This window comes from Cornus florida, unplaced genomic scaffold (assembly GCF_030987335.1).
Source record: "Cornus florida cultivar Cherokee Brave unplaced genomic scaffold, ASM3098733v1 CherokeeBrave_3.0.0_Hap2_Chr06, whole genome shotgun sequence".
NCBI classification, from domain to species: Eukaryota; Viridiplantae; Streptophyta; class Magnoliopsida; order Cornales; family Cornaceae; genus Cornus; species Cornus florida.
In genome coordinates, this window is record NW_026775576.1 from 106,111,365 (window position 1) to 106,139,160 (window position 27,796).

General features: G+C 35.5%; 1 protein-coding gene across 1 annotated transcript; it reads left to right on the top strand.

The window, feature by feature from the left end:
* The first annotated feature begins 406 nt into the window (after positions 1-406).
* On the top strand, positions 407-27,796 carry LOC132313695 (probable polyribonucleotide nucleotidyltransferase 1, chloroplastic). Its single transcript, XM_059812590.1, has 25 exons — positions 407-806; positions 1,738-1,806; positions 3,825-3,931; positions 4,016-4,058; positions 5,087-5,170; positions 7,690-7,754; positions 7,862-8,018; positions 12,129-12,185; positions 13,421-13,534; positions 17,002-17,265; positions 18,435-18,509; positions 19,255-19,368; positions 20,464-20,556; positions 21,552-21,730; positions 21,940-22,123; positions 22,432-22,479; positions 22,676-22,748; positions 23,353-23,426; positions 23,961-24,068; positions 24,156-24,250; positions 25,062-25,125; positions 25,509-25,562; positions 25,714-25,755; positions 26,621-27,117; positions 27,351-27,796. The coding sequence occupies exons 1-24, from the start codon at positions 522-524 to the stop codon at positions 27,035-27,037; spliced, it is 2,865 nt and encodes a 954-aa protein (XP_059668573.1). The 5' UTR covers positions 407-521; the 3' UTR covers positions 27,038-27,117; positions 27,351-27,796.

Genomic DNA, 27,796 nt, shown 5'->3' on the forward strand with positions numbered 1-27,796 from the left:
AAATATTATTATTATTATTTTATTTGGAGAGCGAAAATTGGGAGAGCCTGATGGAGTTCATATTTTTGGAGAGCAAAAATTACTTACGTAGCTCTTGAAATTGCTGATATAACTCTTGAAAAAGTTACTGTAGCATTTTCAGAGAGGCAAAAGCCGGATAGTCTGGTGCCGATGACTTAAGAATGTACAATTCAAATGGGTATGAGTTGGTGGAGTGTGCCCGAATACGGTATATCCATTCCTTCACCAAGGACAACTGATCCCATCCAATGGTACTCAACCCCGTGGGTTGGAGTTGGACCACTTAACGATGGGTTCATTGGCTAATAAAATGAAACTATGGTGCATCGCTAGCCCCGATGGACCCATTTTGACTCTGCAACGTCGCCATGTCTATAACAATAATAAACGCAAAAAAAATCAAAGCCCACACACAATACTCTACTGTAGAGAGAGAAAAACGGATAAGTCTCTCTCTCTCTCGCGCGCTCACTTGGTAGCACTGCTAGTGCTAAGCAAAAATGTTGGCAAACCCTAGTTTCCATGGCAGACCTTATTATCCATCCTCTCGATTCTCTCACTCTACTTGTCGCAGACTTTCTCTCCCCTTCTCCCCTTGTCCTCGCAATGTTCACTGCAGAAAATCTTTATTTATTCCTTCTTCATATATTATTTCATCAAGAAGAAGCTGTCGTGGATTCCGTATTAAAGCTTCGGCCGAATACGGGGCTTCACAACCGGCTAGCAATGGAGCACAGTATATTTCGCAGCCGTACTCTGTCAGAATTCCAGTAGGCGATAGACATGTAAGTTAGAAGTTTTCATTTTTGATGGAGTTTTTTATTTCTCCAATTTGCAATTGGTGTACGGTAAGCCAGGATTTCATTTCAGTAACTAACATGACAAAATATAGATTTTGTTCAAATCAAAAGACAAACAAGAAAAAAATTATTGCAAAATAATATGTTAATCAAGGGCAGCTACCCTCTGTTTTCTTTAAGGGAATCAAAGGAATTTGAAGAGTAAAAGGGAGAAGAAAGAACAAAAGTAACATTTTTGAAACTGTTTGGCCATTCATTGTTGCTTTGATTTTTTGAATTTATTTATTTAACGCTGGGAACTTGGCTTTTTATCAGTAGCTAATAAGACAATAATAAAGGAAGGGAATTTTTTTCATTCATATTCTCCTACTAGTTCTCAGCTTAGTGGTAGGTTGGGTCATTACCGAGTGGATTCATGTGTTAAATGCCATCTTTCACATATGTCAGAGTAGGAGTGTGCTGGAACAATTTAAATGAGGCTTCTATTGTTTTTTTTTTTTTTTTTTCAAAAGTTGATTTAGGGGAGGGATGTGTCTTTTTCCTGATGGCAGGCAAAATTATTTTCTTTATATAAAATTTGAATAATAATATCGCTGTTTCGTTATTTTCTAGAGGTTCATAGAAGATTAAAGATATTTACAAACTCCTCCGATATTTATTGTGATCCACACCAAAAACATAAAAAATAAGAAGTACAAACCTGCCGAAATGGAAGAATCATTGTCATTCACTCCTAGTGAAGCAAAAACATTTTGTCACGTAAGATGTTGTGCCGAATCTACCTTTTTAGGGATCTTTTCCACAGTGGACTGTATACGAATCTAAGCTTATGTCATTGATGCTTTTCCTAAGGGATAAATTGTGTGCCAAATGTTCTTTCGTCCAATAAATATTTAATGTCATTACATTTTCACAGATATTGGTTGAGACGGGTCATATAGGGAGACAAGCTAGCGGTGCTGTTACAGTAACAGATGGAGAAACTGTAAGTTTTAACCTAAATGATATGTTTATTTATATGTATCTTCATATATTAATGGAATATCTTTGTGCCATTTGAGTATTTAGCTGTGGCGTGAATGCCAAGTTAGATGTTTATTTCTGATTGGTTAGACCTAAACTTACAAGAGTGCAACCTTATTCATATCCTGTGTGGATCCACATGCATTTCTTTTATGTGCATTTTTTTCTTAAATTTATATTTTTATTCTCACTTTCATGATTCATCAACCAAGTAGAAACACAATTCCTAGTTGGCCCGATGTTAGTCCAAATATAGCAAGAGAAAGTATTGCCATCTGTTGAAACTGTGAGGCAATGTTCATGAACTTAGACTGTTATTAAGATTAATAGGTGTGAAACTGAAATTTTTCCTTGATACCAACCAATCTATTAAACAAGAAGAAGATATAGAAAGGAATATGAGACATCCTTCCAATCTTGGTAATTTGGCAAGGAAAAAGGAAAATGACACTGAACTGTACTGCAAAAAACACACTTTGGGAGAGTGATCTCCTTGAAAGGCTTTCATATAATGGTCACGATCTTTCTCGAGGAACCTGCCCCATATTTCCTCCAGCTGCACATCCAAATAAAAGACGCTTGCATTCGAGAGGCCATATTTTGTATTTATCTAATAATGTCACGTACCTACAAGAGCCTTTTCTTTTTCCATGAGTCTGCCCAACTGCAGTTTTGGAATCATTTTTAACCAGCAAAGCTTCAAACCCAGGGAATCAGCTTCCTTGAGATCTTCAAGCACAATAACGACTTCCGCTCTCAGGATAAAATGACTGCTGACATACTTGAACCTGCATCCTCACATTTGTTAACTGGAGTTCTTACTAGTGCTATGGCCCCTTGTATTGGGGAATTCGTTTTTGTTATAGATGATAACGGAGTCTATATTAGTTCAGCCCCCTAAACCCTTGCATGCATGTTATTTTGGCAGAACCATGTTTCCTCAACTTCTGCTTTCTGTTATTTTCTTGAACTCTAATACTCTAGTTGTTGCCTTTGGTGATACTATATTCTTCCATATGATTGCATTATGTGCGATTTCCAGAGAAAACTAGATTCGTGGAGAAAGAATGTTGCTCCTTTTCTAGTTTGTAGTTATCAGAACAAAAGAGAGACTTTCTCAACTTTTTTACGGTTTTAGAAATTAGGCCAATGTTGGAAGAAGTTTTTTTAAAGGGGCCCTTTAAAATTGGCTTGAAGTTTCAATTAGCATATAATTTACATGTATTGCTTTGTAATTGTTACCATGATTTGAAACTTACAATTAAGCATGTTGCAAAATATAAAACATATAAACATAATAAACATCCACATGCACATGATTTTTATGTGGAAAATACATGGGGAAAAAAACCACGAGATTTAGTCAATACAAAGAAAAATTTACAACTAGGTTTACCAAACTCTGTTACAAGAATTCGCTAGTTACCTCTGACCCAGACTCACTCCAGATGATAGTGTCTACTGCTGCCAGTGAAGGAATCTCCTAACTCATCTAATGGTATGTATGCATGCATGGGAGACCCCTATTTGGTCTCTCAAATACAATATACTGGTTTCTTAATTCTTTTGGGTGAATGGGCAAAAATTGTATATCTATGGATAGTCTTTTGGATTTTGTGTATAGTTTACAGCTATGGTGTTGCTTTAGGCGGCTTGTGTAACCTTTCGGGAGCTCTCCCCTCTCGAGCGCCTTTTATGAATTATTACTTATAAACAAAAAAAAAAAAACCCTAATTTTGGTGAGTTCACAAATTGAGGTTTGAATTACCTTTTCACCCTTGCTTGAAAAAGCTTTGATTTTTCATTTTGCCCTTGAACAAGAGGTAACTCAACTAAATACTCAAACTTTTGAAACAATTATCAAAGGCTAAAATAATCAAACTGACTCTAGTTTTGAATAAACTAGCCAAATATGTCATATTGACATAATATGTCTATATGCTCATAAAAAAAATAATGGATTTATGTTTCTTCTTGTAGATTGTATACGCATCTGCTTGTTTGGCTGATGTTCCGAGTGAGCCTTCTGACTTTTTCCCTCTTTCTGTACATTATCAAGAACGTTTTTCAGCAGCTGGCCGAACTAGGTATCTCATGTATTCTTTTCTTCTTCTTTAATATAATTCATTAATAATGTGAAAAGGAAACTTATATTTAATGCTATTTTTCAGTGGAGGGTTTTTCAAGCGAGAAGGAAGGACAAAAGATCATGAGGTACTAGGCCCTGCTATTAGTAGCAGGTGACAGCCAGAGCTGTCTTGGTAGACCATAATCATTTCATATGCCATTATTTTTTCTTTTTTCTTTGTCTTCATGTGACTGCTTTTCCCGTTTATCGATGTGAGTTATGTTGTGGATTGCAACTCACTTTTGTCGTTTCTATTTCTGAAGAAGAAACTTATGTTTCAGTATTAAATTGACAGTATGGCACCAGTAATTTCAGCATTTTAGCATTCTTCCTTTGGCTTGATATGTCTGTTCACAGACAAATGTTTACATACATTATCAAGGGCTTGGAAGCCTTGGATAATATTAAATTTAATTGCAGTTCATTAGGATAAGTTTTAATCTTGTTAGCATATAGAATGGGATTTAGATCCATTATCTAATGTATATAGTCTGGTACATTTGTGTGCCAATAATCAATTCGGTGTGATGAATTTTATCCATCCCTTTCAAAAGTACTTTTCTATTTAATATTTTAGTTTTTTTTCTCCATTCAAATTGAGAGGACTAGTTTAATGGGAAAAATTATTTATAAATATATTTAGTCAAAATGTCTAAAATTCTCTCTCTCACGTCCTTTTTGACTGTATTACGAGGTGCCTGATATTTTAGTAATGTTCACTATATATATTTCTTTCTAATTTCTACAAATTAATTGATATGGATCAACACACACACACACACACATATTCATTAATAGTCTAGATCAGAATCCAATACATACTTTTATCCATCTTGGTGTTTAGAGATAGAGGTATACCCCTCTATGTTATAGATTGGTAAAGTATTTTCTTCTTCTTCTCCTCTTGCTCTCTCGCTCTTTTTTTTTTTTTCATTTAAGTTTTAAATCAGAATAGCAAAGTAAGAAACCAGCTCCTTTAGATTTGCAGAATGATATTCTGTTGTGCATACTAAAACAATTGTTACTCTGTGTGTATATATATATATTTTTGGATAAGTGTGTGTGTGTGTGTGTGTGTATCCTTGTCTAAACTAAATTTCCTTGTTGTATGTAGGTTCTTATCTGTAGATTGATTGATAGGCCTTTGCGTCCAACTATGCTTAAAGGCTTCTACCATGAAACTCAGATATTATCTTGGGTATAGTCCCTCTGATTTCTCTTTGCTGAAGTAGTAGTTGTTCCCAGCTTCCTGTTTGGTTGTAACTGCTTGTTCGAAACACGTGATTGTAATATTCTTGTGGTATCATATTTGACCTATACTAAAATTAGGAACCTAATAATTTGTTGGCTTGCATAATGTTGCTTGACCCCCTACGCAACCATCTTTACTCTGCATTTTCCTTGCGTCTTGGATAACCAATCAACTTTACTAGGGGAGACATGAAATTTCTCTCTCTCTCTCTCTCACGCACACACACACCCTCACTCCCTCCTAGAGGTGGAAGCCCAGGCTAATTTGAGAGAGAGAGAGAAGATGGTAGTGTGCTAGTACACCATTGACTCCCTTGGTAAAGGTTTAGTGGTTGTGAAGACAACATGTATGAGAGAGTCTTAGAGCTCTCAATGTCTACGAGGTTCTGTCCTCCTTCCTTGCTCTACCTCTCTTGGCCTTGGAGCATCTCCTTTTATAGCCCAAGTGAGAGGGTGGGTGATGTGAGCTAATTAATATAATAATTAAAAGAGATAAATTTCTCAAATAATTATAAAGCAATATTAATCAAGATGGGGATTCTTTGTAAGGGAGTCAAAATGGTATTTCTTTCTCTACAAGTCAGGTTGAGGATGGACTCGATGGACCCTGAATTTCTGCCACAAAACCAAGTACCTCCTCGGATCCCAAGTATTCCCGAGTCCTGCTCCCAACTCAGGTCTTCAAGTCTTCAGTCTTCTGTTCGAGGTATACTGATGACATGGTAAGTGCCACGTGATTTTGACTGTTGACCTTTTGACTGTTTGACTTTTGCCGTGTGGGCCATTGTTGATGATGCGGTGTTGCCATGTGGACTAAAATATATTTGACACCTACAACTGTCAAGAACATATCTTATATTTGCCAAAGGATCAGCTGCCACATTAGCCTCTCCATATGCACATGGTTAATTTCATCATGTTTAAATTTCTTCACAAGCTTTTTCCTATATAAAGAGCATGAAAGAAAAATCCTAAGAAGCTATCGTCGCTGCAATTTTTAATTGTCTATATTATTGGTAGAATTTATGCAAACAGTCTATCTCAAAGTGCGATGCATCCCATTGCATCTATGTTGATATAAAACATATATTTTACCAAACAAAAGTTTAGGACTTAAAGTTGGTCACATGGAATTAGGCCATCAAACTGCCACCGTGAATTTCACATTCCAAATTATTGTGCTCTCTGTAGTAGCCAGGTCCGATTTGTTCTGACGTCCTGTAAGCACCTTCTCTGATTGTAAGCATTCAAAATATTGTTCTAATGATTTATTGTAGTACACTATTTGTGGGCGGGCCAGCAATTCTTTGTATTGATTTATGTGGACTATTGCGTAATATTCGAGGTTTATGCCTTTGGTGTTGTAATATTATTAATAACAACTGCTCTTGATAGATGTAAGGACTTATGTGAATGAAGTGTGTAACTATGTATGATTTGCCAACCTAATCGTCGTTATTTGATTATGCATCTTATCAAATGATTTATATCAATTGCAGACATGTGATATAATTTGCTGAGTTGCTTTCTTATTCTGTAACTTTTTTGGCTATAGAAGATTAGAACTTAGAAGTACTGCTTGGGCTCTTGATATATATATTGTTTTTCCTATGATTTTGTATATACCTTACTTCTTTAAGAAAATAAGCAAGTGATAAATGTAGGCTGAACTGATGTAACAGGATTACTTTTGCCTTTGAACTCCTTTTTATAATGCTTCGTTTGGTTGGAGGGATGGGAAAATGGATGGAAGAGAGAGGGGGAGGGATGGACTAGGCATCCTTAGGGAAGGGAAGGTGTCTCCCCCATTTTTTGTTTGGTTGGAAGGAAGGGAAATATAGTTTTTATACTTTTTTTACCAATACACCCTCATTATATAAAATTATAAAAGGTAGATATCCATTTCAATTTTTTTGGGAAGGTTAAAATTGTAAATTATATATTTGTAGGTAGTTATCCCTTCTTTCTCTCTTCTATTCCCCCCAAAATTGGAAGGATAGAAAAACATAAAAGAATGAGGGATGCTTCATCCCTCCTTACTTCCTCCCTCTCTTCCCTTCCCTCCAACCAAACTCGAAAAGGTTCATCCATCCCTCCTCTCATCCATTCCCCCTCAAAATTGGAAGGATAGAAAAACATAAAAGAATGAGGGATGCTTCATCCCTCCTTACTTCCTCCCTCTCTTCCCTTCCCTCCAACCAAACTCGAAAAGGTTCATCCATCCCTCCTCTCATCCATTCCCCCTCAATCCTTCCCTCCAAGCAAACATAGCGTAACTAAATATTTGAATTTTAGATTTTCATGCGTTTTACTACATCTTTGCTAAGTTTAAGTAAGCTTGATTGTGAATAAATACATTTTCTCAATTGTGTGCTTCTATATTTGATAATTAATTTGTAACTCTTTCTAAGTTCATATGTTATCTTGATCTTGATAAGAACTGCTATCTTCCTCCTATGCTTGCAGGTTTTGAGCTATGATGGGTTGCATTCCCCTGATTCCTTGGCACTTACAGCTGCTGGAATTGCGGTGTATGCTTCATTTGTTTTCTTGCTAAATTATTTTGGCATTTAGGAACAAATTATCAGTGCCATTTTGAGACACTTATTCTTCATTCCTAATTATTGAAATACAACAGAGCTATTTCAGAAGTGCCAAATTCAAAAGCTATCGCAGGAGTTCGTGTTGGTCTGGTTGATGACAAGTTTATTATTAATCCCACAACCAAGGAGATGGAAGACTCGAAATTAGATTTATTGCTAGCTGGCACAGACAGTTCGATATTGATGATAGAGGTAAACTTATCACACTCATTCATCCATGCGAAGCTGATGGATCTTGATGTCTATGGTTCTATGCACACACATGCATATTCTGAACCACGACTGTTCTCAAGGGGGATTGATTTGGGGTTGAGTTGTTATAAATTTCTCAAATTTGTTTTGCACAACAAATTTACAGAATTAATCAACTTTTCTTTTATTCATATGTTCATTTTTCTCTCACCATATTGTCATCGTGCACAAAATTTCTCAAAGTGCCAATATAGCAGTATGGCCCATTTGTAGCAGAAGCAACAGCTTCATGCTTATCAAAATATGAAGCGAGTCAAGCATCCTAATTAGGAGATGCCAGGTCATCTTCTCTTATGTGGTTAATAAGTGCAAGTCCATGGAATGCGGGTGAACTCAAATTTTTTTTATCCATGTGGGAATATGTCATAAATTTTTTTTTTTAAAATAAGTGGGAATATGTCATAATTTGATGGTAAAATACTAATATATATATATATATATATATATATATATATATATATATATATATATATATTGATAAGTAAAAAATATTAGAAAAGCGTTCAAAAGGGGAACGCGTCCCTAATACAAGAAGAAAAAAAAACAAAAGGACCAATAGCATCCAAAAGATCAAAGAAATCATCAATCGAGGAGCATGCGCTCTTCTTACATAACAGAACAGAGAACGAAGAATATGAATTTTTAGATTTGCTAAAGACGATTCTTTTCCTTCAAAGGTTCTGTTATTCCTTTGACACCATAGACACCACCAAACATAATGTGGAACAATCCTCCAATAATCAGGAGCATGTTCTTTACTTATCAAAAAAAAAAAAAAAAAAAAAAAAAAAATCACGAGCATGTTTTTTAACCGGACATTGTCTCCATGCGTTGATCAATTGTGAGGAGTGCTTAGGCATTACCCAAAAAAGGCCAAATATGCTAAAAATAAAACTCCAATAATCAAAGAATATGATCCACGGATTCACCATCTGCTTTACATAAACAACACCAATTGACAATGATGTTGTCTCTCTTTCTCAAGTTATCCAATGTCAATCTTTCCCAATGTGGCAATCCAAACGAAGAATGCGATTCTAAGAGGAGTTTTAGAACGCCAAACAGACTTCTATGGGAAATCGTGACCAACGAAGTTGGACAGACACAAGAACATGGATCGGACACCATACCTACCATGAGCTAAAGGAACCCACACAATATCATCACACCCTCTGCCAACATCCTTCTGTCTATACAACGTATCCAAAAAAACACAAGCTTCCTCCATTTCCCAGTTCTGAAAGGGGCGCCTAAAACGCACATCCCACGTAACTCCACTGTTATCAAGTTGATAACAATCAATTACGTAGACATACTTATTGTCTGCAATACTGTAAAGTCTAGGAAAGGAGTGAGACAGCAGCTGATCTCCGCACCAAAGGTCCTCCCAAAAACGGACATGTCATCACGAACTTTGAATCTAAATGTGTTAACAAGCTACTCAGCTGTCGTTACTAATGTATCTGGATGTAGTAGAAACAGAGCTTTATAGTTTCTTTTTCAAAGAAGTTGAAGAAAGATCGTGAATATTATGGGCTTGCTTGGTTTGCAACTCTAAGAATAGTTTTCTGTTTTCAGAAAATTGAAAATAGAAAACTGTACAAAAACTTCTGCTTGGTTCAATTTTTTGAAAACTCAGTTATAAAAATGTCTATTTTCAGAGAATTATAAAAGATTGTTCTATGAGAGCCGTTTTCCGTTCTCTGAATTCTTAAAACGGGATGGAATGTTTTAAGAGTAGGGTGATCGATCGAACTTCAACAGTGATGGTTGATCAATCCTTTGATCAATTCAACATTTTGTTGCCCCCCCCCCCCTCCTCTAATTAACATGTTTATATGCATTTGAAATATGTCTAGTGCATCTTTTCTTTTTCTTTTTCTTTTTCCATAATTGGTATGTGTCGTGCATCTTAATCATGATGTATTAAAACCCGGACTTTTAATTTAGATATTAAAGTGATAAAAGTTAGCTTTTTACCCTTGTCATGATCTTCAAAGTCCATGGATCAATATGTATGTCTAACTCAAACAAACGTAACTAGCATTTTTAAAACAATTTACTTGATTTGTACAGCCTTTGGCTATTGTTTCAGAATTTGCCAACACTGAGTCTTAATGACCTATTAGTAACCCAATCCAACAAGATAGAATAATGTATATTGAGATTGATAAATACTTCATTAAATAAAAGTTGAAGAATGGATTAATTTGTATACCGTCGGGAATGTGTTCACGTAGGGTCTCAATAGTAATCTTTTCATTCCATTATATATGTTAACAACCTTCTACTCCTAAAGCTTAAGTTATTAGAGAGGGTGAAACTTTAATATTTAATCCTTCAACACGCCCCCTCACGTGTGACCTTCTAATGGTCCAACACGTGTTTCAATTTTAATTATCAGGGTGGGGGCGAGGTTTGAACACAGGACCTTGCCTATTCTGATACCATGTTAACAACCAGCTACTCCAAAAGCTTAAGCTTAACTTTAATATTTAATCCTTCAACAATATACAAGTTGGGATGGGGGATATCCATGCACCAATTTGAGGGGGAGTTTAGATAGAATACGTTAGAATATTGGTGATTAATATCCAAGAATTGTTAGTATTCTAGAGTGGGGTATTCTTGTAAATGTCACTTATTCAATAATTTATGAATATTATTGGGTGCAGAGGATTTTTTTTTTTTTGATAAGTAAAAATGTATTAGAAAGTGTTCAAAAGAGGAACGCATCCCAAGAAAATGCAAAGGCCACAGCCTAGAAAAAAGAAAAAGAAAAAAAGAAGAGGGATTTAAGGACCCAAGGAGCCCAAAAGATCAACAATCTCCTCTAAAAATGTAGAATATCTCTCCCATCCCCCAACAAAAAAGACAACTAATAATACAATATTTTAATATCCAATGGGAGATTCCTCCCCATCAAAAGATCTACTATTCCGTTCCTTCCAAATGCACCACCAAACGCAAAGGGGTGCCACTCTTAAAAAATGATGAGCATGAGAACCCACACCACTCCCTCTCCAGGAGTCAATCAAACCTCTCGAAGACTGGGGCATGACCCACTGCATACCAAGCAGACTAAACATCAGACTCCAACAGTCACGAGCCACGGAGCAATGCAAAAGAGGATGATCCACGACTCTTCATCCCTATTACACATGCAACAACAATTCACCGTAACCTGTCTTCTCCATCTGAGGTTATCAAGATTCAGAATCTTGCCCCAAACTGCTGTCCAAACAAAAAAAGCTATCTTGAGGGGAGCCTTCAAGCGCCAAACCGTCTTCCAAGGAAAATTAGCCCCTGAGAAGCCTGAGAGGCAGCAGAAAAAGGATTGGACATCAAATCTCCCCTGAGCAGATACAGCAAGTCAGAAACGTCGTCCAATTCCCAATCATTAAACTGTTGCCGAAAATGCAAAGCCCAAGTGATCCTCCCGCTGTCAAGCCAATAACAGTTGGCCACCCAAGCATGTCTGTCAACAGCAATCCTGAAAAGCCTGGGAAACGAAGAAGCCAACGCCAATCTATCTCTTCTTCTTCAACGCCAATCTCAATGAATATCAAATTCCATCTATATCTTTTCAAACTCTATCTCCACTCATGAAGCATTGCAGCGAGTTATTCTATTTTATCATATATATGCCTCAAACAACACTTATAATTTAAGTACTTAGATATGCTCAATTGAGTGTTTTTGACACTTGGCACTGCCAAAAATGATATTAGGTTGTTATTTTTCATTCCAGTATTAGATACCATTTTTCAAATAATTTATCCTTTTCCCCACTTTTTCCTTTAGGCTCAAGTGTATCTTAATATGCACTACTGAATTCAATTAGTGGTATGGAGCATACAGAAATTGATACACAATATAATAGTCAACGTCACAATTTCATTATAATAGTTGCTCACTAGGCCCCTATCCATGTTAATCGATACAAGTTTGGAAATGCTGTTTTACATGCTCTCTAAAGCCGTATAGTTTTTACAGTTACTGTGCTTATTTATTCATGCCGACTCTAGCCTCTGGTGGTGTTCATTGTAGGGGTTTTGTAATTTTCTTCCCGAAGAGAAGTTGCTGCAAGCAGTTGAAGTTGGACAGGTTGTTTATTTCAATTAAGTATGTTACTTATTTGTTTCTGTTTTGTAACGCTCTTTAACTCTTTGCTGTTTAGTTAAAGACAAGACCTCCAGTTTCCATCATTTCAGCTTTGTGCTCAACTGCTCATGAAGGATACGTTGTTTTGTGGTTCCTAAAATGCATTTACTTTTCAATTTTAGATTATTATTTATCTTTCAGATATGGTCCTAGAAACTTTATTATTTGTCAAGAACTTGAGTTCATCTTCTTGTTGCGTTCTTTCATTCTCTTATTTATTTGTATACCATAATTTACAAGGGGTCATTGCTTGCTGCAATGGTAAAAACTTGAGTTGACAGGCGCGAGATGTGAGTTTGAGTTTGGAAGCAGTCACATTGTCCAAAATAATGCCAAGGGGTTAGGTTTGTCTCTAATCTTCCTCTCCTTTAACCTTGAGGAGGTGGGAGGGAGATACAGTCCCACACTGGAAAAGGTTTTTATTTATTATTATTATTTTTTCATTGTTGATTATTTCCCGTGTTTTTCTTCTGTTTCATGATGTCTTAGAATTCTCAAAAAAATAAAAATCTCAAGGAATTGAATTATGGGAAGGGATATCAGCAACGGAAAGGCCTGATTGCTCCAGTAAGCTTATGAAGGTCACATGAGCTCTTTAAAGGAACATCTTTGACCACAAGTTTTTCCAAACCCAAATTCTTAACTCATTGCTAATGATGAGTCTGTTCTTGTTTAGGTAGTATTGGAGTAAATATTGTTATTATAATTGTTGCTGAGAATTTGTTTGAAGGATTTGTGTGATTTGGATTCAAAATATATTATGTTCTCTTTTACCTGTTATATGATCTAAAAGACTAAAAGTGCATTACCCAATATATGTCCTGCCCATGCCAAGGTGTTTGGAGGGAATGATTTGTGTGACAAACCTAGCTTTGGAAATTATTTTATACAAAGTGGCTGCTCTCACTTTAGGCTTGTTTGAGTTTTTACCATTGTACAAGGCAATGACCCCTAAATGATCATGTAAAAGTAGTCTGCCATTGGCTTTTGTTTAATTCAATTGTGGTTTTTAACTTTCTTGTTCTTTTGAACTTTTTAATAATACTTTGGGAGGTACTTATCAAAAGAAAAAAAAAAAAAAAAGCTTTGGGAGGTAGGTCTGTAACTCGCTGCTGACTCTTTAAATGATCATGTAATCTTTTTTACGTGTCTAAAGTTCTGCCTGTTGCAAATATTAGGATGCAGTACGTGCCATTTGCAGCGAGGTGGAGGCTTTAGTTCAGAAGTGTGGGAAACCAAAAATGATTGATGCAATCAAATTACCTCCTCCTGAGCTATATAAGCATGTTGAGGTATATATTTTATCTTCCTCTTTAATGAACCCCAATAATCTATCTTCTAGAATTAAATTCTGGTGTTCTCAATATTTATGCAACTGATGATTTATATTTATTGCGTTCTTTGTACAATTAGCTATTGATAATACTATTTTTTTCCACGTTTAGGAAAATAACAGCTTTGTCCCAAACTATAAGCGGGTGAGATTACCCTTTGTAAATTCCATCTCAGTCATGACATGGGATTTTTTAGATTTTTACACATTTACACACTTGTAAAATGAATGTAGCGAAAATGAGAATTGAGATGAATGCGTGGCAAGGCAAGAAAGGATAAAATTATAAATGAACTTATTCATGGCATGGTTGAAATAGCACCAATTGGAGATAAAATGAGAGAATAGATTAGCATAGTTTTATCATCTGTAGTTATAAAATGAGAGAATAACTGCACTGGTGAAAAAAAATGATCGATTAAAATATTTTGATATGGTTAGGAAAGATTGATAGCATGTGTTTAACTGAGGTTATGATCTAAGTAGAGCAGAATGGTATAACAAGATTCATATAGTGACCCCAAATAGTTCGGAAATGGATTTGCTTAGTAGTTTTAAGTAGTACACACAAAACTCTAGAATTAATCGTTCTAAGACTCTACTCATTCTCCTCTCACCTTACTCCCTCCCTTACTGGGCGAGAGATTCAATGCCAAATCGGTGTTAAAAATTATTATCCCATAGTCCCATACTCATGGATCGGCCATCAGGAAACCATTGCTCTGAACAAAGATGGCTTCTTTTCATGGTGCTGCTCTCTCTTGAGTATACCTGGAGGACTCTTTAAGCAATTTTGATCTGAAGAAAACCTTTCTTTGTGGAGACTTGGATGAAGAATTACTCATCATTGTTCCTCCAGGCTTCATGCAATTCTCGACCTAATTGATAGTTTGAGAGTCTAGTCGAGTTCTGCATAAATATAATTACAAGCCTAGTAGATTGAATGCAACCTATTTTTAAAAAGCATTTGCAGGTAAAATTACCATTCTCATAGTTTCTGGTGATAATGTTGCATTGACTGGGAACCCTAGGGGAAATACAAAGGTTGAAGTTGAATCTTGAGTGTATCTGAGAAATAAGATTATAGGGAGCATTAAGCACTTCCTTAACATTGAAGGAGCCAGGTCAAATAACGGTGTCTTTTTCCTTCTTTTTCTTTTTTCTTTTCAAATTTCTACAAGGAATTATGTCACTGATTTTTCGGAGGCAGGAATTTTGGGGCGTGGAGCAAGTGATGTTACTTCTTAAATGAACCGTAGACATTGTGTTGCATGCTGCTTATACATGTTGTTTGGGCTGCTCACATCCGGAGAATCATTTCTAGTTCGTGACAAATTTGGAGTCTGATATCATATTAGGATTTTTTTATTAGCCTTATTTGACACTCTTTAACTGCCTTTTGTCTATAATCATGTGTACTACTTTAAAATTTTGTATTATAGACTATTCTCTCTCTCTCTCTCTCACTTCCTGCCCTTAGTGTTGTATCTACAGAGATTATTGTCATTTCAAGATATAATAGCCATTCATTTTTTGGAGTTGTTGTATCGCCAGGAGATCATGGGTGGAGTTTCTGTTGGCTGGGTGTGGGTCCCCACTTCTCAGGGTCGTTTTGATATTCGGTCCTTCTATAGATGTCTCACGGAGGAGCAAGGGCTCCTTTCCCGTGGAAGGCTGTTTGGCGCTCTAAGTCCCCCCTCAAGGTGACCTTATTTGCTTGGACCTCTGTTTTGGGGAAGATCTCGACCCAGGATAATTTGAAGAGGAGGAATCAGGTTGTGGTCAATTGTTGCTGCATATGCCTTCGTGATGAGGAGACGGTAGATCGCCTTCTTTTGCATTGTGCCATGGCTAGGGATTGTTGGGATTTGATGCTTTTTGTTTGGGTTCAGTGGGTCTCCTCTAGAGCGTTCATTGAGTTTGGAGAGGTTGTACAGTGGGTGCCCAAGCCCGGGATGTTTGGAGGGTTACACCATTGTGTGTCTGATGGTGTCTTTGGATTGAGAGAAACAGGAGATTCTCTGAAGGAAAATATTTCCATTCTTAAGTTCTCTATTATTACCACTCTTTTTTCTTGGGTTGTAAGGAAAAATTATAGATCTTTAGAGGAGATTGTAGATTTTTTGGACTCTTTGAAAGTTTAGAGGCCCTATTTGGTCTTGTGTAGTTCTCTTGGGATGCGCTCCCTTTTGAGTGCTCTTTATACAATTTTACTTGTCGAAAAAAAAAAAATGACTGTTAATTTTTTTTTTAGTAGAAATTTTTTTGTAACATTTATTTTCTTTGTATCATGTTGTGCAATTCTAGATTGAATTTTCTTAAGTTATTGAGTCTTTAATTGCGCTACAAGGTGTAAAGGGGTACCTAACTCACCTCAAAATTTTTTTTTCTCCACTTCAAGTTTAAGGAGGCCTTAAGAAACAAAATATTTCTTTAAAAACTAGGAAAAAATATGTCTTAATTGTGCCTTCAATTCCTCCCCTAAGCGTTTGTGAATCTCTGCACTCACGTTCTTACCTGAAGGAGATGGATATCGAATTGTTAGATCGGGATTTGAATATTGAGACTCCAGAGAGATGGAGAGGAAGGAGTTAGACTGGGATTTCAATTCAGGTTTGAGGAATACTTGGTGGAATTTGAATGTGATGATTGATAAGCTTTGGGAAATGATAAAAGGGTTCTTTTTAGATTATTAAGAAGTTGGTAAAATGGTTCTTTCCAAGAATATTCAAACAAGGGGGAAATGGTGATAGGAGTGGAGAGGATGGAGTTAGATTGAGATTTGAATTGGATTGAAGAGTACTTCAGATTTTCTGGAGAATCTGAAAAATAATCTTTTTTTTTTCTTTTCTAATTCTCTTTTCTTTCCACTCTTATCAAGGCAAAAAAAATTACTTCAACCAAAAAAAATTCATAATTATTTGTCTGTTGAAGTTATCTAATATGTTTCTCACAGGTCAGCCATAAATTCAAATTTGTGTGTAGGACTTTGTCTTATCGAGTTAATGGATTTAAAATATCTGCTTTATGTATTACGCAGTGTTCTCTAGGATATATATTTGAGTGCATGTCATGCAAGTACTAGGATTTCAGTTGTCAAGAGATTTTATATTATGCATACAGCACAAATAAAAGCATGAATTATAATATGATCTTTGAACTTTGCTTACACTGCACAGCTGAAATGCAATTATGGCAGAAGCTAAGTCAATAAAATTAAATACAACTTTTTGAATTACCAATTCATTCATCTAATTTGGTGCAATATTTTACGATTTCAATTTTACAAATGTTTCTTTCTGTATTTGTACTTTCCCTGCCCTTTATAAGCTGTGGTTACTTATATTCTGGTTTGGTCAACTTTTCATTAGGATATTTTCTGTCTCGTAGTGGTAATTGGTATCATATAGTTTTTAATCATTGCAGGAAATTGCTGGTGATGAACTAGTGAAGGTGCTACAAATTGAAAACAAAATACCAAGAAGAAAGGCCCTCTCATCATTAGAAGAAAAAGTTTTAACTATACTTACAGAGAATGGTTATGTCAGCAAGGATGAAGCTTCTGCAGCTGCTGAACTGATACCAGACTTGATTGAGGATGATGACGAGGATGAAGAAGTAGTTGTGGATGGCGAAGTTGATGAAGGTGATGTGCACATAAAGCCAGTTTCACGAAAACCTATTCCCTTGGTAAAGTTTAGCTCTGGACTTGATTTCCTTCCATTTGTGTTGTTTCATGAGATTTTGTCTTATAAGGTTTTACCTCCTTATCTGGTTGTAATCAGTCCCTTCTTCTCAAGTGGAATATGCCTCCAAAAGGTTTTTGATTTGCAGTTTTTTTGTTAGATGTAGAATTAATCTAACTAAGGTAGGTAGCACAAATTTATAATTTTTATTCTTTGGCATATATGAGCTTCAATCAATTACTGATATATATATATAAGCTTCAATCGATGGATAATGTTTCAAACAAGCTAGAAGAATCATCATTCATCTGATAGGGTGGTTTTTTCTGATTAATCATAGGACTTGTAGTGTTTGATCAGTTCCTAGGAGCTTGAGATCTGCAGATCTAAGGCACTTGAAATGTGGACTTATAATTAATGCCTAAGCAGTTTATATATATGTACACACACACACACACACAATAATGATCTCTTGCTCATTGTTTCTCCCAAGATTTTTGTGTGATTCAGTTCTTTTCCATTGAATGCAATCCAACGGCTGTATTTCAAATCAGCTTTCCTTATTAGTTTAGGCACCCTAGCACACTAGGTTACATCTTCCGATTTTCGAAGAAAACAGGATTTCTGAATACAGGAAGAGTAGAGAAACTGGATAACATCCAACAGCTGCTGCGCACAAATCTACCTCCACGACGGGGAGCAGGAGATCACATTTGTGTGTGTGTATAATATAATTGCAGTGGTTAATATTTTTGCACTTCTTTTTCTTTTCTTTTTTTTTTTCTTTCTTTTTTTTTTCTCGTTTTCTGTAAGGAATATTTTTGCAGTTGCATTTGGTAATTTATGGAATTATATATAAATCAACTGCAACTTTACATGAACAATCATGTTTTATTTATTTATTTATTTTTATTATATGATTACCTTAGACCAGTTACATCGGGTCTTTAATAATGTTGATTTATTTACATATAATATCACATTGGTTATATTATTTTGATGAGAAATATTATCTGTTTATTTTATATAATGTTAAACAGCATCATCAATTCTGTTCTTTTATTTAACCTTGTTGAATTTATAAATGTTTTTTTGGTAGTTTATTTACATGCAATCTCATTTATGTTTTATGAATTAAAGTATTTATTCTTTTTTATTATTTTCGTCTTCTAGCTGTTTTCTGAAGTTGATGTGAAGCTGGTTTTCAAAGACGTTACATCCAAATTCCTGCGAAAACGTATTGTGGAGGTATAACTGCTCATTTACTGTGACAATAATATATAATATTCAGAACAAAGATTTCCCTTATAATTATGGTGTTGTTTATTGATTGGTTTTTACATTAAATTGCTGTTACAGACAAGAAGTTAGCAATTGTTTTGTAATTTCACCATATTGGGTTCACAAAAGTGTAACCACGGAAGCGTTCTAGTGGTCTACCAACTGGAATTGTAATGTACTTTTATTGATATGAACACGATGAGTAGGCTCTATCTTGATCTAAATGATGGAGGTTTTGTTTGACGTCAAGTGTTTGAGTCGTTCTACTGATGTTCTTATATGTACTGTAAATAAACTGTTACTTTTATTTGAACATATTATATTTATAATTTTTTAATGTAGTGTTTCTGTCTTTATTTTTCATCATTAGCATCAATTATCTTTCTTCATGAATGACCAGGAGTTGGAAAAGTTGGAAAGTGTGATAAATTAGAGGGCAGACTTTAAGATTGACTAAAATGTGTGTCTTCCCATCGATATACTTAGAGTACTAAAGATTTTACCTGCTGGTTATTGTTGTCAAAGTAGCAAAATTGTTAGAGACTAAATGATGATGCTTACTAATAAGCAAAATATTAATTTTTATATGTCGTTATGGGGTCAAGTCTGGAACCCTTGACCTTGATGGGAAGTTGGTTTCTCACCAGCCATACTTGCTATATATTGAAGCCATCATGTTGCTTATACTGTATTTCTGTTTTGTTTGTCACAGGGGGGAAAAAGAAGCGATGGGCGAACTCCAAACGAGTTACGCTTAATTAACTCACGATGTGGATTACTTCCTAGAGCACATGGAAGCGCTCTTTTCACACGTGGGGAAACACAGGTTTGTTGAAATTCTTTTTATAGCAGGGAAAAAAAAACATTTGGAGATGACCAGTTGTATGCATTCTCTCTCTGGAGTGTTTCTTCCAATCTGTAACATTTTTGGGGCAATATTGTAAACATATTTTGTGATTATGGCTGTTGATATTACTAACTTTTAGAGGGATGAGGTTTCATGAATGTGTTTGAGTTGTATTTTTTAAGCCATATGGCTCTTCAATGGTGCTCCAATTGTTACAAGGGATGGAAATGTGGAAGGAATGATAGGAAAGATGAAGGAGATTTTTCTAGGGAGAGAGAACATGTGATTTTTATTTTTAACTTTTACATGTTAAAGGGATTTTTATTGGGCAAAAATGTCAAAGAGGAGAAACCCCCCCCTCCTTCCACTCTTCTGTCCTACCAAACAGACCATACCTCTTCCTACACTGACAAGATTTGTTGATTATCTCAATAGATTGAAATTGCAATTATTTTTGGTCTCATTAACTTTAGTGTTGACATGTCACTCGGGACACTCTAGACTATTTTTTATGGGTGACTCATTTTTTTTTCTTTTTCCGTGTTTCCCCACTCAGCCACCTGAACATCCTTATAATGGTTATACCCCTTTAATCTAATTGATAAATTATTGATTGCCCAAAGTTATGCAGGAGGTAACCTACCTGATCTTGTTGTTTCATTGAACTTCCAAATGGTAATTGATGTATCATACGGTTGCACATGAATTGCGACTTTGGATGTGATCTTTTTTTATATGTCTCCATTATCTCCTGTAACTACTGTCTTAGATCTTTACAAGTATTTTTCGAAGTTTCTTGCTATATTCAATCATGCTTGTGCTTAATTTCATCTATTCATTATCGTGTATAGGCCAAATTGTAGCCATAACTTGGAAATTAAATTCATCGTTTTGTTGGAAATAAACGGAGGAAAAATTGTATCAACAATTCATTTAAACAATTGTGTGGACAACCTAAAGCTTGTAGGATATTAGACTTCCTCATTTAAGTTTGGAGTTTGGCGGCGACATTAACTATATGGAAAATAATGTTCGCAGTTTTCGTTTCTATTGTTTTTTTTTAATTATTTACAGTCACTAGCCGTGGTTACACTTGGTGATAGACAAATGGCCCAAAGAATAGACAACCTTGTGGATGTGGAAGAATTGAAGAGATTTTATCTTCAGGTATTTATGTGTGTGTGTGTTCATTTAAGCATTGAAGATGAGATTTTTGTTTCTGATCAGTGTGATAATATTATGTTGGTTGCAGCTCTGAGTATGCTTTACAAGGATTTGGTTACCTTTAATTTATTATTTTATCATACCATAGCCTGTTCTTTTAGAAACTTTGTGACGTTTAATTTTGTGAGAGAGTTGCCATGCACTGTAATTTATATTTAAAATTTAAATTACTGTACCGCCAAGGGACAAGGCAAGGGGAACACAATAGACAACCTTGGAATAGGGAAGACAATGGAATAGAAATGGGGGGATATGAGAAATCCTTCACCGAGAAGAACTGACAACTGTCCAAATGACCAGAAAATAAAACCCATTGAGAACCATACAGGCACGATTCATGTTCCTCTCACGGGATAAAACTGTTCTCTGGAAAAATTAGCATAGTAGGTCCTCCAGTTAAAAAATATGATTGTTAATTACTCAGTTTCGTAAACAGTTTGATCTCCACGTAACCAACCACAACTTCAAGTCTCCCTCAATTATCATATTGTGATTTTTCATACCAAATGCTATATTACAATGGTGCTTACCCTGCCCACTTCGAGTAGGCACTAATGCCTATGGATGCTTGAAATAACCCCAAACTGCATGCAGGTAAGCCCAGAGTTAAGAGCAAACTGTCTCCTTTAATTGATTATTCATCTTTGTGTTCTGCTGTTGTGTTCATATGTCATTCTACAACTGACTCCATCATTATCCATGGTATCATATATTTAGGTGGTGGCAGATAAAGAATAGATATTTTAGAACAGTCCACAATCTTGTATTACATTACTTTTCCACTACTACTTCCCCTCTATCCAATATGAAAATCCTAGCTTCACATCTATGTAAGCAACACTGCAATTTTTTTTCAATGGATTCCCGAATAGAAAATCCTTCTGCTGAAATTTGCAAGATATAAATTTTATGTCAATAACTTGGCATTTTATTTTCAGTATTCTTTTCCTCCGTCATGTGTTGGGGAAGTTGGGCGGACGGGAGCACCCAGCAGAAGAGAAATTGGTCATGGGATGCTTGCAGAGAGAGCTCTAGAACCAATATTACCTTCTGAAGATGATTTTCCATACACTATACGCGTTGAGAGTACCATCACAGAAAGCAATGGCTCTTCAAGGTGGAGCAGTTATCTTGTTTAGTGATATAAAAATAAAGAATAATTTGTTCACTTTGTGTCCAAAACTTGGAGATTATGTTTATTCATCTATCGTGACCTTTTCTGCACTCAATATCTGTTTGTTTCCTTCTAGCAACTGCTTATAAAGTCGTTTCCTCTGCTATTTAGATTTAACTTGCATTTTCACGTGTAATATCTCTATGTGACAGTATGGCCTCTGTTTGTGGGGGATGCTTAGCATTACAAGATGCTGGGGTTCCGGTAAAGTGCTCTATTGCCGGTATAGCAATGGGGATGGTCTTGGACACTGAGGAATTTGGGGGAGATGGGACACCACTTATCCTCTCTGACATAACAGGATCGGAAGATGCATCTGGAGATATGGATTTCAAGGTCTTAGTTGAATTTCTTGCATATCTTATTCTGTGTTAACTTTTCATTTTTTTAACTGAACTCTGTTGGAAGATTTAGAAATGCAATTAGTCAAGACGAACAACATAGGTACCACTGGGCTACTAGCCCAGTTGGTATGATCTCTCCTCTCCAAAGGAGAAGGTTGAGAGTTTGAGCACTATTAGAGCATGTTGTGGGTGTGTGTGTTTGCTTTAACTTCCCAAAAAAAAAAAAAAATGGTAGCTAGTTACAGAGTCCAAGATGCATTATAAGTTCTGTTGAATTAATTATAATTTTTAATGTTGCAGGTTGCTGGAAATGAAGATGGTATAACTGCATTTCAGATGGATATAAAGGTTACATATCATCTTCTTTCAATAAAAAAATGCTACTCTAAGATAAGTGGGCGTGTGTGCTTGCCTGCTGGTTCTTCGACAACTTCTTGTTGTTTCTTGGCCATTGGCCTGATATATAAATTTTTAATTGCATATTAGAAATGACGTCTTTATTTGTATTTATTACTCTACATGGTGGTACATTTTTGTGTGGCAGGTTGGTGGAATCACTCTACCAATTATGAAGCAGGCACTTCTACAAGCAAGAGATGGCCGAAAGCGTATCCTTGGTAAAGTTGACGGCCTGTATTACCTGTTATACATATATCTATATTTACCATTGCTGCCCCCCTCCACCCCCCCACCAACACACACACACAGAAAAATAATAATAATAAAAATAAATAAGTGCATCTGTAAATAAAACAGTAGGTTGAAAACTCTTGTTACCAAACAATTGACTTCTTGTTGGAGAGATGTTAAGGAGATACCCGTGTCTGTCTATTGTTGATAGTAGTGTAGCATTTGCAAAGGTAACACATTTTGAGTTAATAGATGTGCAACCATTGTCTTGGTTTTCACCTACCCTCATGGTGTTAAATATTTTCAATTGACTAAGAAGAAAATATACATAGACATGTATTGCGATCTGGTTTTTGAGGAATTGGTATGTACAGAGCTGGTGCCATCTCAGAATATACACTGGTGGCTGTCTTCTGCTTAGGAATTTTTTGTTTGGGAAATAACATTTTTTTTTTTAAATAGCAATATTTTTACATGAAATTGAGAAGACTTTTTTGTCAGCATTTGTGGTGTTCAGCATGTTCTAATTACTTTAACCTTAGTCATTTTAAAGGGCACACCACTTATTCTTCTTCTTCTTTCAAAATTCAGCTGAGATGTTGAAATGCTCACCTTCTCCTTCAAAAAGGCTTTCTAAGTATGCCCCATTGATTCACGTTATGCAGGTTTGTTTTTCTTCCAGATAGCCATTTTATGGTTTGACATGTTAAAACCTATGTTACATTGATTTGGATAAATTTATCAGTTGTGGGTGTGTGTCTAAGAGTTGAGCAAATCCCAAATCTTAGGATACGGGGATATGTTTCCAAAAGTTTGATAAGGATATGTAGGCATTTATTACCAATTTCAATGCATTACATATTATGTTATAGTGGGATACTTTATTTTGTTTTTGTTTAAGATTATACTCGTGTATTAAATGAGATGCAAAAAAAAATAAAAATTGGGTTCATCTATCTCATAAACAAGAAACTCATCTCTGCTATCAAATTTAAGTTTTTTCTTCAACTTCAATCACGCCATGTAAAGGATTAGGGTGTCTGATTCGGGTTCGTGTTTGTGTTCGGAAACTCTCATATTGATACCCATGTCGTGTCATGTCGAGACAGATGGCAAATAGGAGAATCCGTGTAACAAAGGTTAAAACCTATAATCTAGGTTATCTGATATGCTTCTTGCCGACCTTGGTGTTTCTATAGGTCAAGCCAGAGAAAATAAACCTTATTATTGGTTCTGGTGGGAAAAAGGTGAAGAGTATTATTGAAGAAACTGGAGTCGAAGCTATTGACACACAAGACAATGGAACAGTAAGCTAAGAAGAGGACCTTATCTTCAGTTGCTTTGTCTGAGATGATCATTTCACTGCTGCAATCTTACACCTCTGGTTGTTGCAGGTGAAAATAACGGCAAGGGATTTGTCAAGTCTAGAGAAGTCTAAAGCTATTATTAGGAATCTGACAATGGTTCCAACTGTTGGCGATATTTACAGGTCTTTCTCTTTGATGTTTTATATATTGACGAAAAAAGAATTATTGTTCAAAATGGCTGCTTTTAGCAATTATACTATAAGGAACACAGTTGAGTAATCAATATTAGATAGGAAATTTTTGTCAGTCTTGTGTGCAGCAAGAGTTTCTTTCTTTCCTTTTTTGTTTTTGGTAAAAGACACTTACATTAATCAAAGAAACAAATACATCTCAGAAACGTACACCCCTAATATCATGACTAATGTGACCCTCTCCACTTTTGAGGGAGAATTTGATTAAACCATATTTTCTGACCTTGTCATTAATAACCATTTACTCCAAAACTTTTAACTAATAAATATGGTGTAGCTTAAGTATTAATATTCCCTAACACGTTCTCACACGTGATTAGAATTTTCATTATGAGTGGGCCAATATGTGCATCAGTTAGGTGAAATCTGAACTTAGGGCCTTGCCTACTTTGATACCCATGCTACAGATCATCTACTCTAAAGGCTTAAGCTGGGGGAGAGGATGTACTTGATTGTTAATATTCTCCAACACTTTTACTGTAAGTCTAATACGAGCCAAAGTATCAGACTACTGATTAATCTCTGTACTTTAGATTTACCTAGAACGGACCTATAAAGGACATTAACATCCATTGTCTCCCAAAAATCCCAACATCTACCAAAAAAGAAGTAGTTGAATTTTTTAATGCTTATCAGCAGCTCTTTTGGTATAATTGGGAACAACATTCTTTCTTACATACTGCTTGTGTGGGCAATTTACTAAGTTGAGAAGTATCTGTGAATTTGGTGGCTTTCCATTCAGGGATTGCGAGATCAAATCAATAGCACCTTATGGAGCCTTTGTTGAGATAGCACCTGGACGTGAGGTACATATTTCTTCCCAAGTTTCAAGAATACGAGTGTTTCAAATGTGTTAATTTGCTCTAGTATTCCCAACATCTTAGAGAAAAAATTTTAAATATGAATTTTATTTTGAAGTTCTTTCTTGTTCAAATCATTTTGTCTCGAAATGTTATAAAATAATGAAAGCATGTTGTAATTGTTGGAACTTTAAAAAATTATATGCTTCAACATGATGAAGCACTGAATGTTGACACCTAGTATTCTTTGCCCCATCGATGCAACTTTCTTTTGCTCAACTTTTTTTATTTTTGTGTGATACATATCCAAAATATATTTTATGGAGAGAAGTGGAAAGAAAAGAAAAAAGAAAGACTGAAAAGTTATCGTCATTTTTGCTTCACTGCAGGGACTTTGCCATATTAGTGAGTTGAGTGCAGATTGGCTGGCAAAGCCAGAAGATGTAAGCACACTGATTTTTTTTTTTTATATATTTTTTTCCAATTAATATTTTGAGATCATGTATCTGATCTTTAATAGTTTGGCAAAGTCTTTTTTGAGTTAATGTGTAGAGAGCATGGTGGAGTAATATTTCTGTTATAACATCATTACAGGCTTTCAAAGTTGGAGACCGAGTTGATGTCAAGCTTATTGAGGTCAGAAACTCCACAGCCCTTCTGCTTTGTTTTTCTTTCTTTCTTTTTATTTTTATTTTTTACACTGCATGGAATTTTATTTGATGACAAATGGCTTCTGTCATAGAATATCATTTACTGTCTTTATGGACGTTGAAAGGTCTTCAGTTTGTACTGCACTAAAAAACCCGCCTTTTGATGGAATTTCACTTTAGTCTCAGATGTGAGTACTTTAGCATAATCCTTTGATTTAAGTCCAATATAATGCAAATATGCGGACATTTCGTTCAGCTGATTTGTTATGTTTTTTTATTTTTTATTTTTATTTTATGATTCAAAGTGCAAATATGTCCAATATTCACACTTGAAATTTAGAAGAACAAGAAGAATGATAGACTAGCTCAATGTCAACATATGATGATTGTTGATTGCCCAAAAAAAAAAATGAATGTGTTGATTGCAAAGGAAGATTCTATGATTCAAAATTTCATTTGAAAGAACTTCCAAAATATACATTTGCAAATTAGTTTCCCTTCTGAAAGAGTAACTGCAAACTATAACTACATTAACATTCCAAAATATACATTTTTAACTATAATGCTTGTCATGAAAAGGATTTTTTGTCCTGCTTGGTAGTTATGATGGTGGTGGTGATGATGTCCATAATGATGTTGATATGATAAATCACCGGTTTTCTTATGAACTATAAAATCCCTTATCAAATTTTCTTAATATTTTAAAAGTTGTGTAGCTCCGACATAACCGTTGTTATCTCTATGGTTAAGTTAAACTGTTTGTTTTCTAATCATTATATGTTGTTGATGAAGTTTTCTTTTACTAGATTTCTTCAAATGTCACCCCTAATGATTACAAGCATGTGTCACAGATAAATGAAAAGGGACAGCTTCGCCTAAGCCGTCGAGCACTACTTCCAGATCCAAATCCAGATAAACCGGGTGTAAAGCAGCGTACAAGTAATCTTACCAAGGACAGTGCTGCTTCACAAAAAGGTCCTGATAAAGGTACAATTAAGAGAGTTCTAAGAGCACCAAGGGACAGTTTATCAGAAGAGAGCACTGAACATGCCAAGGATGAAAATATTGCTCTAAAACCCACGAACTCCCCTAAAAGTAATTCAACTCTGCTCTCGGAGGAGAAAGTTGTTAAGAAATTAGTTACCTCTACCAAGGATGCGCTCCATAGTAGCAAAGACAGGCCAAATAAAAGCAGTTATAAAGCTATTATCAGTGTTTCTAGCGAAAATGAGAACACACTAGTAAATGGAGAGGCCAAAAGTGGATAGCAAGTGTCTGAATTGGTTGGTCCCCATTTTAGTAGTGCTGAGTGGTGGTGGGTGGCTCTCTGCAATAGAAGGGTTCAGAGGTATGGAGTGCTTATATTTATTGTGATTTTCTTGAAAAGAAGGAATTAATAATCTCCTTAATAACTGAAAAAGTTGTTAATCGATAAAACAATAATCATCTATATATGTTTATTTATTTAGTCCTCGGTGAGGATAAGTTACGACACTTGTTGGACACATCCTTATTGGTCTACCTACAGGATGGGTTTGATTGCCATTGATAAAAATTAAAAATAATAATTATCTTGGACAGGAAATTCTTTGTTGCATGTCACTACAACGTGAAGCAAGCGAACATGTCTGATGAACAGTGTTGGGATAGTAATCGGGAGAGAAGGAACCTAACAAAGAGCAGCGGTCTTGTGTGAGTTTGTATAAAGAAAGAGGCTAGAATTGATAGGCAACAGAAACAGTGCTGTTATTGCTTTTGTTTTGAAGAACTTCCATTTTTGATCTGGAGTGGAACTGCTCTTGGAAACACCTGAAAGTTGTGGTGTTGTGTTGACTGGTTCTACAAAGCAATTGTCAATTTGTAATAAGAAGAAATTTTCCATGTGCCGCCCTGTTTTTTTTTTTTTTGGTTTATCCATTTTTTTACTAGACGCAACCCAGTTGATATTGTAATGACACCTTTCTTGTTACTTGTAATGGCAATGCTATAATTATTTCTATATTCAACAGCATGGAAATTATTGATTA

Bases quoted from the DNA above. Each gene is read 5' to 3' on its own strand.
- LOC132313695 (XM_059812590.1), top strand. From the start codon at position 522: ATGTTGGCAAACCCTAGTTTCCATGGCAGACCTTATTATCCATCCTCT. The intron at 18,510-19,254 runs GTATAACTGCTC...TGTTTGTCACAG, and splicing joins TGCGAAAACGTATTGTGGAG to GGGGGAAAAAGAAGCGATGG. The intron at 24,069-24,155 runs GTAAGCTAAGAA...TGGTTGTTGCAG, and splicing joins ACACACAAGACAATGGAACA to GTGAAAATAACGGCAAGGGA.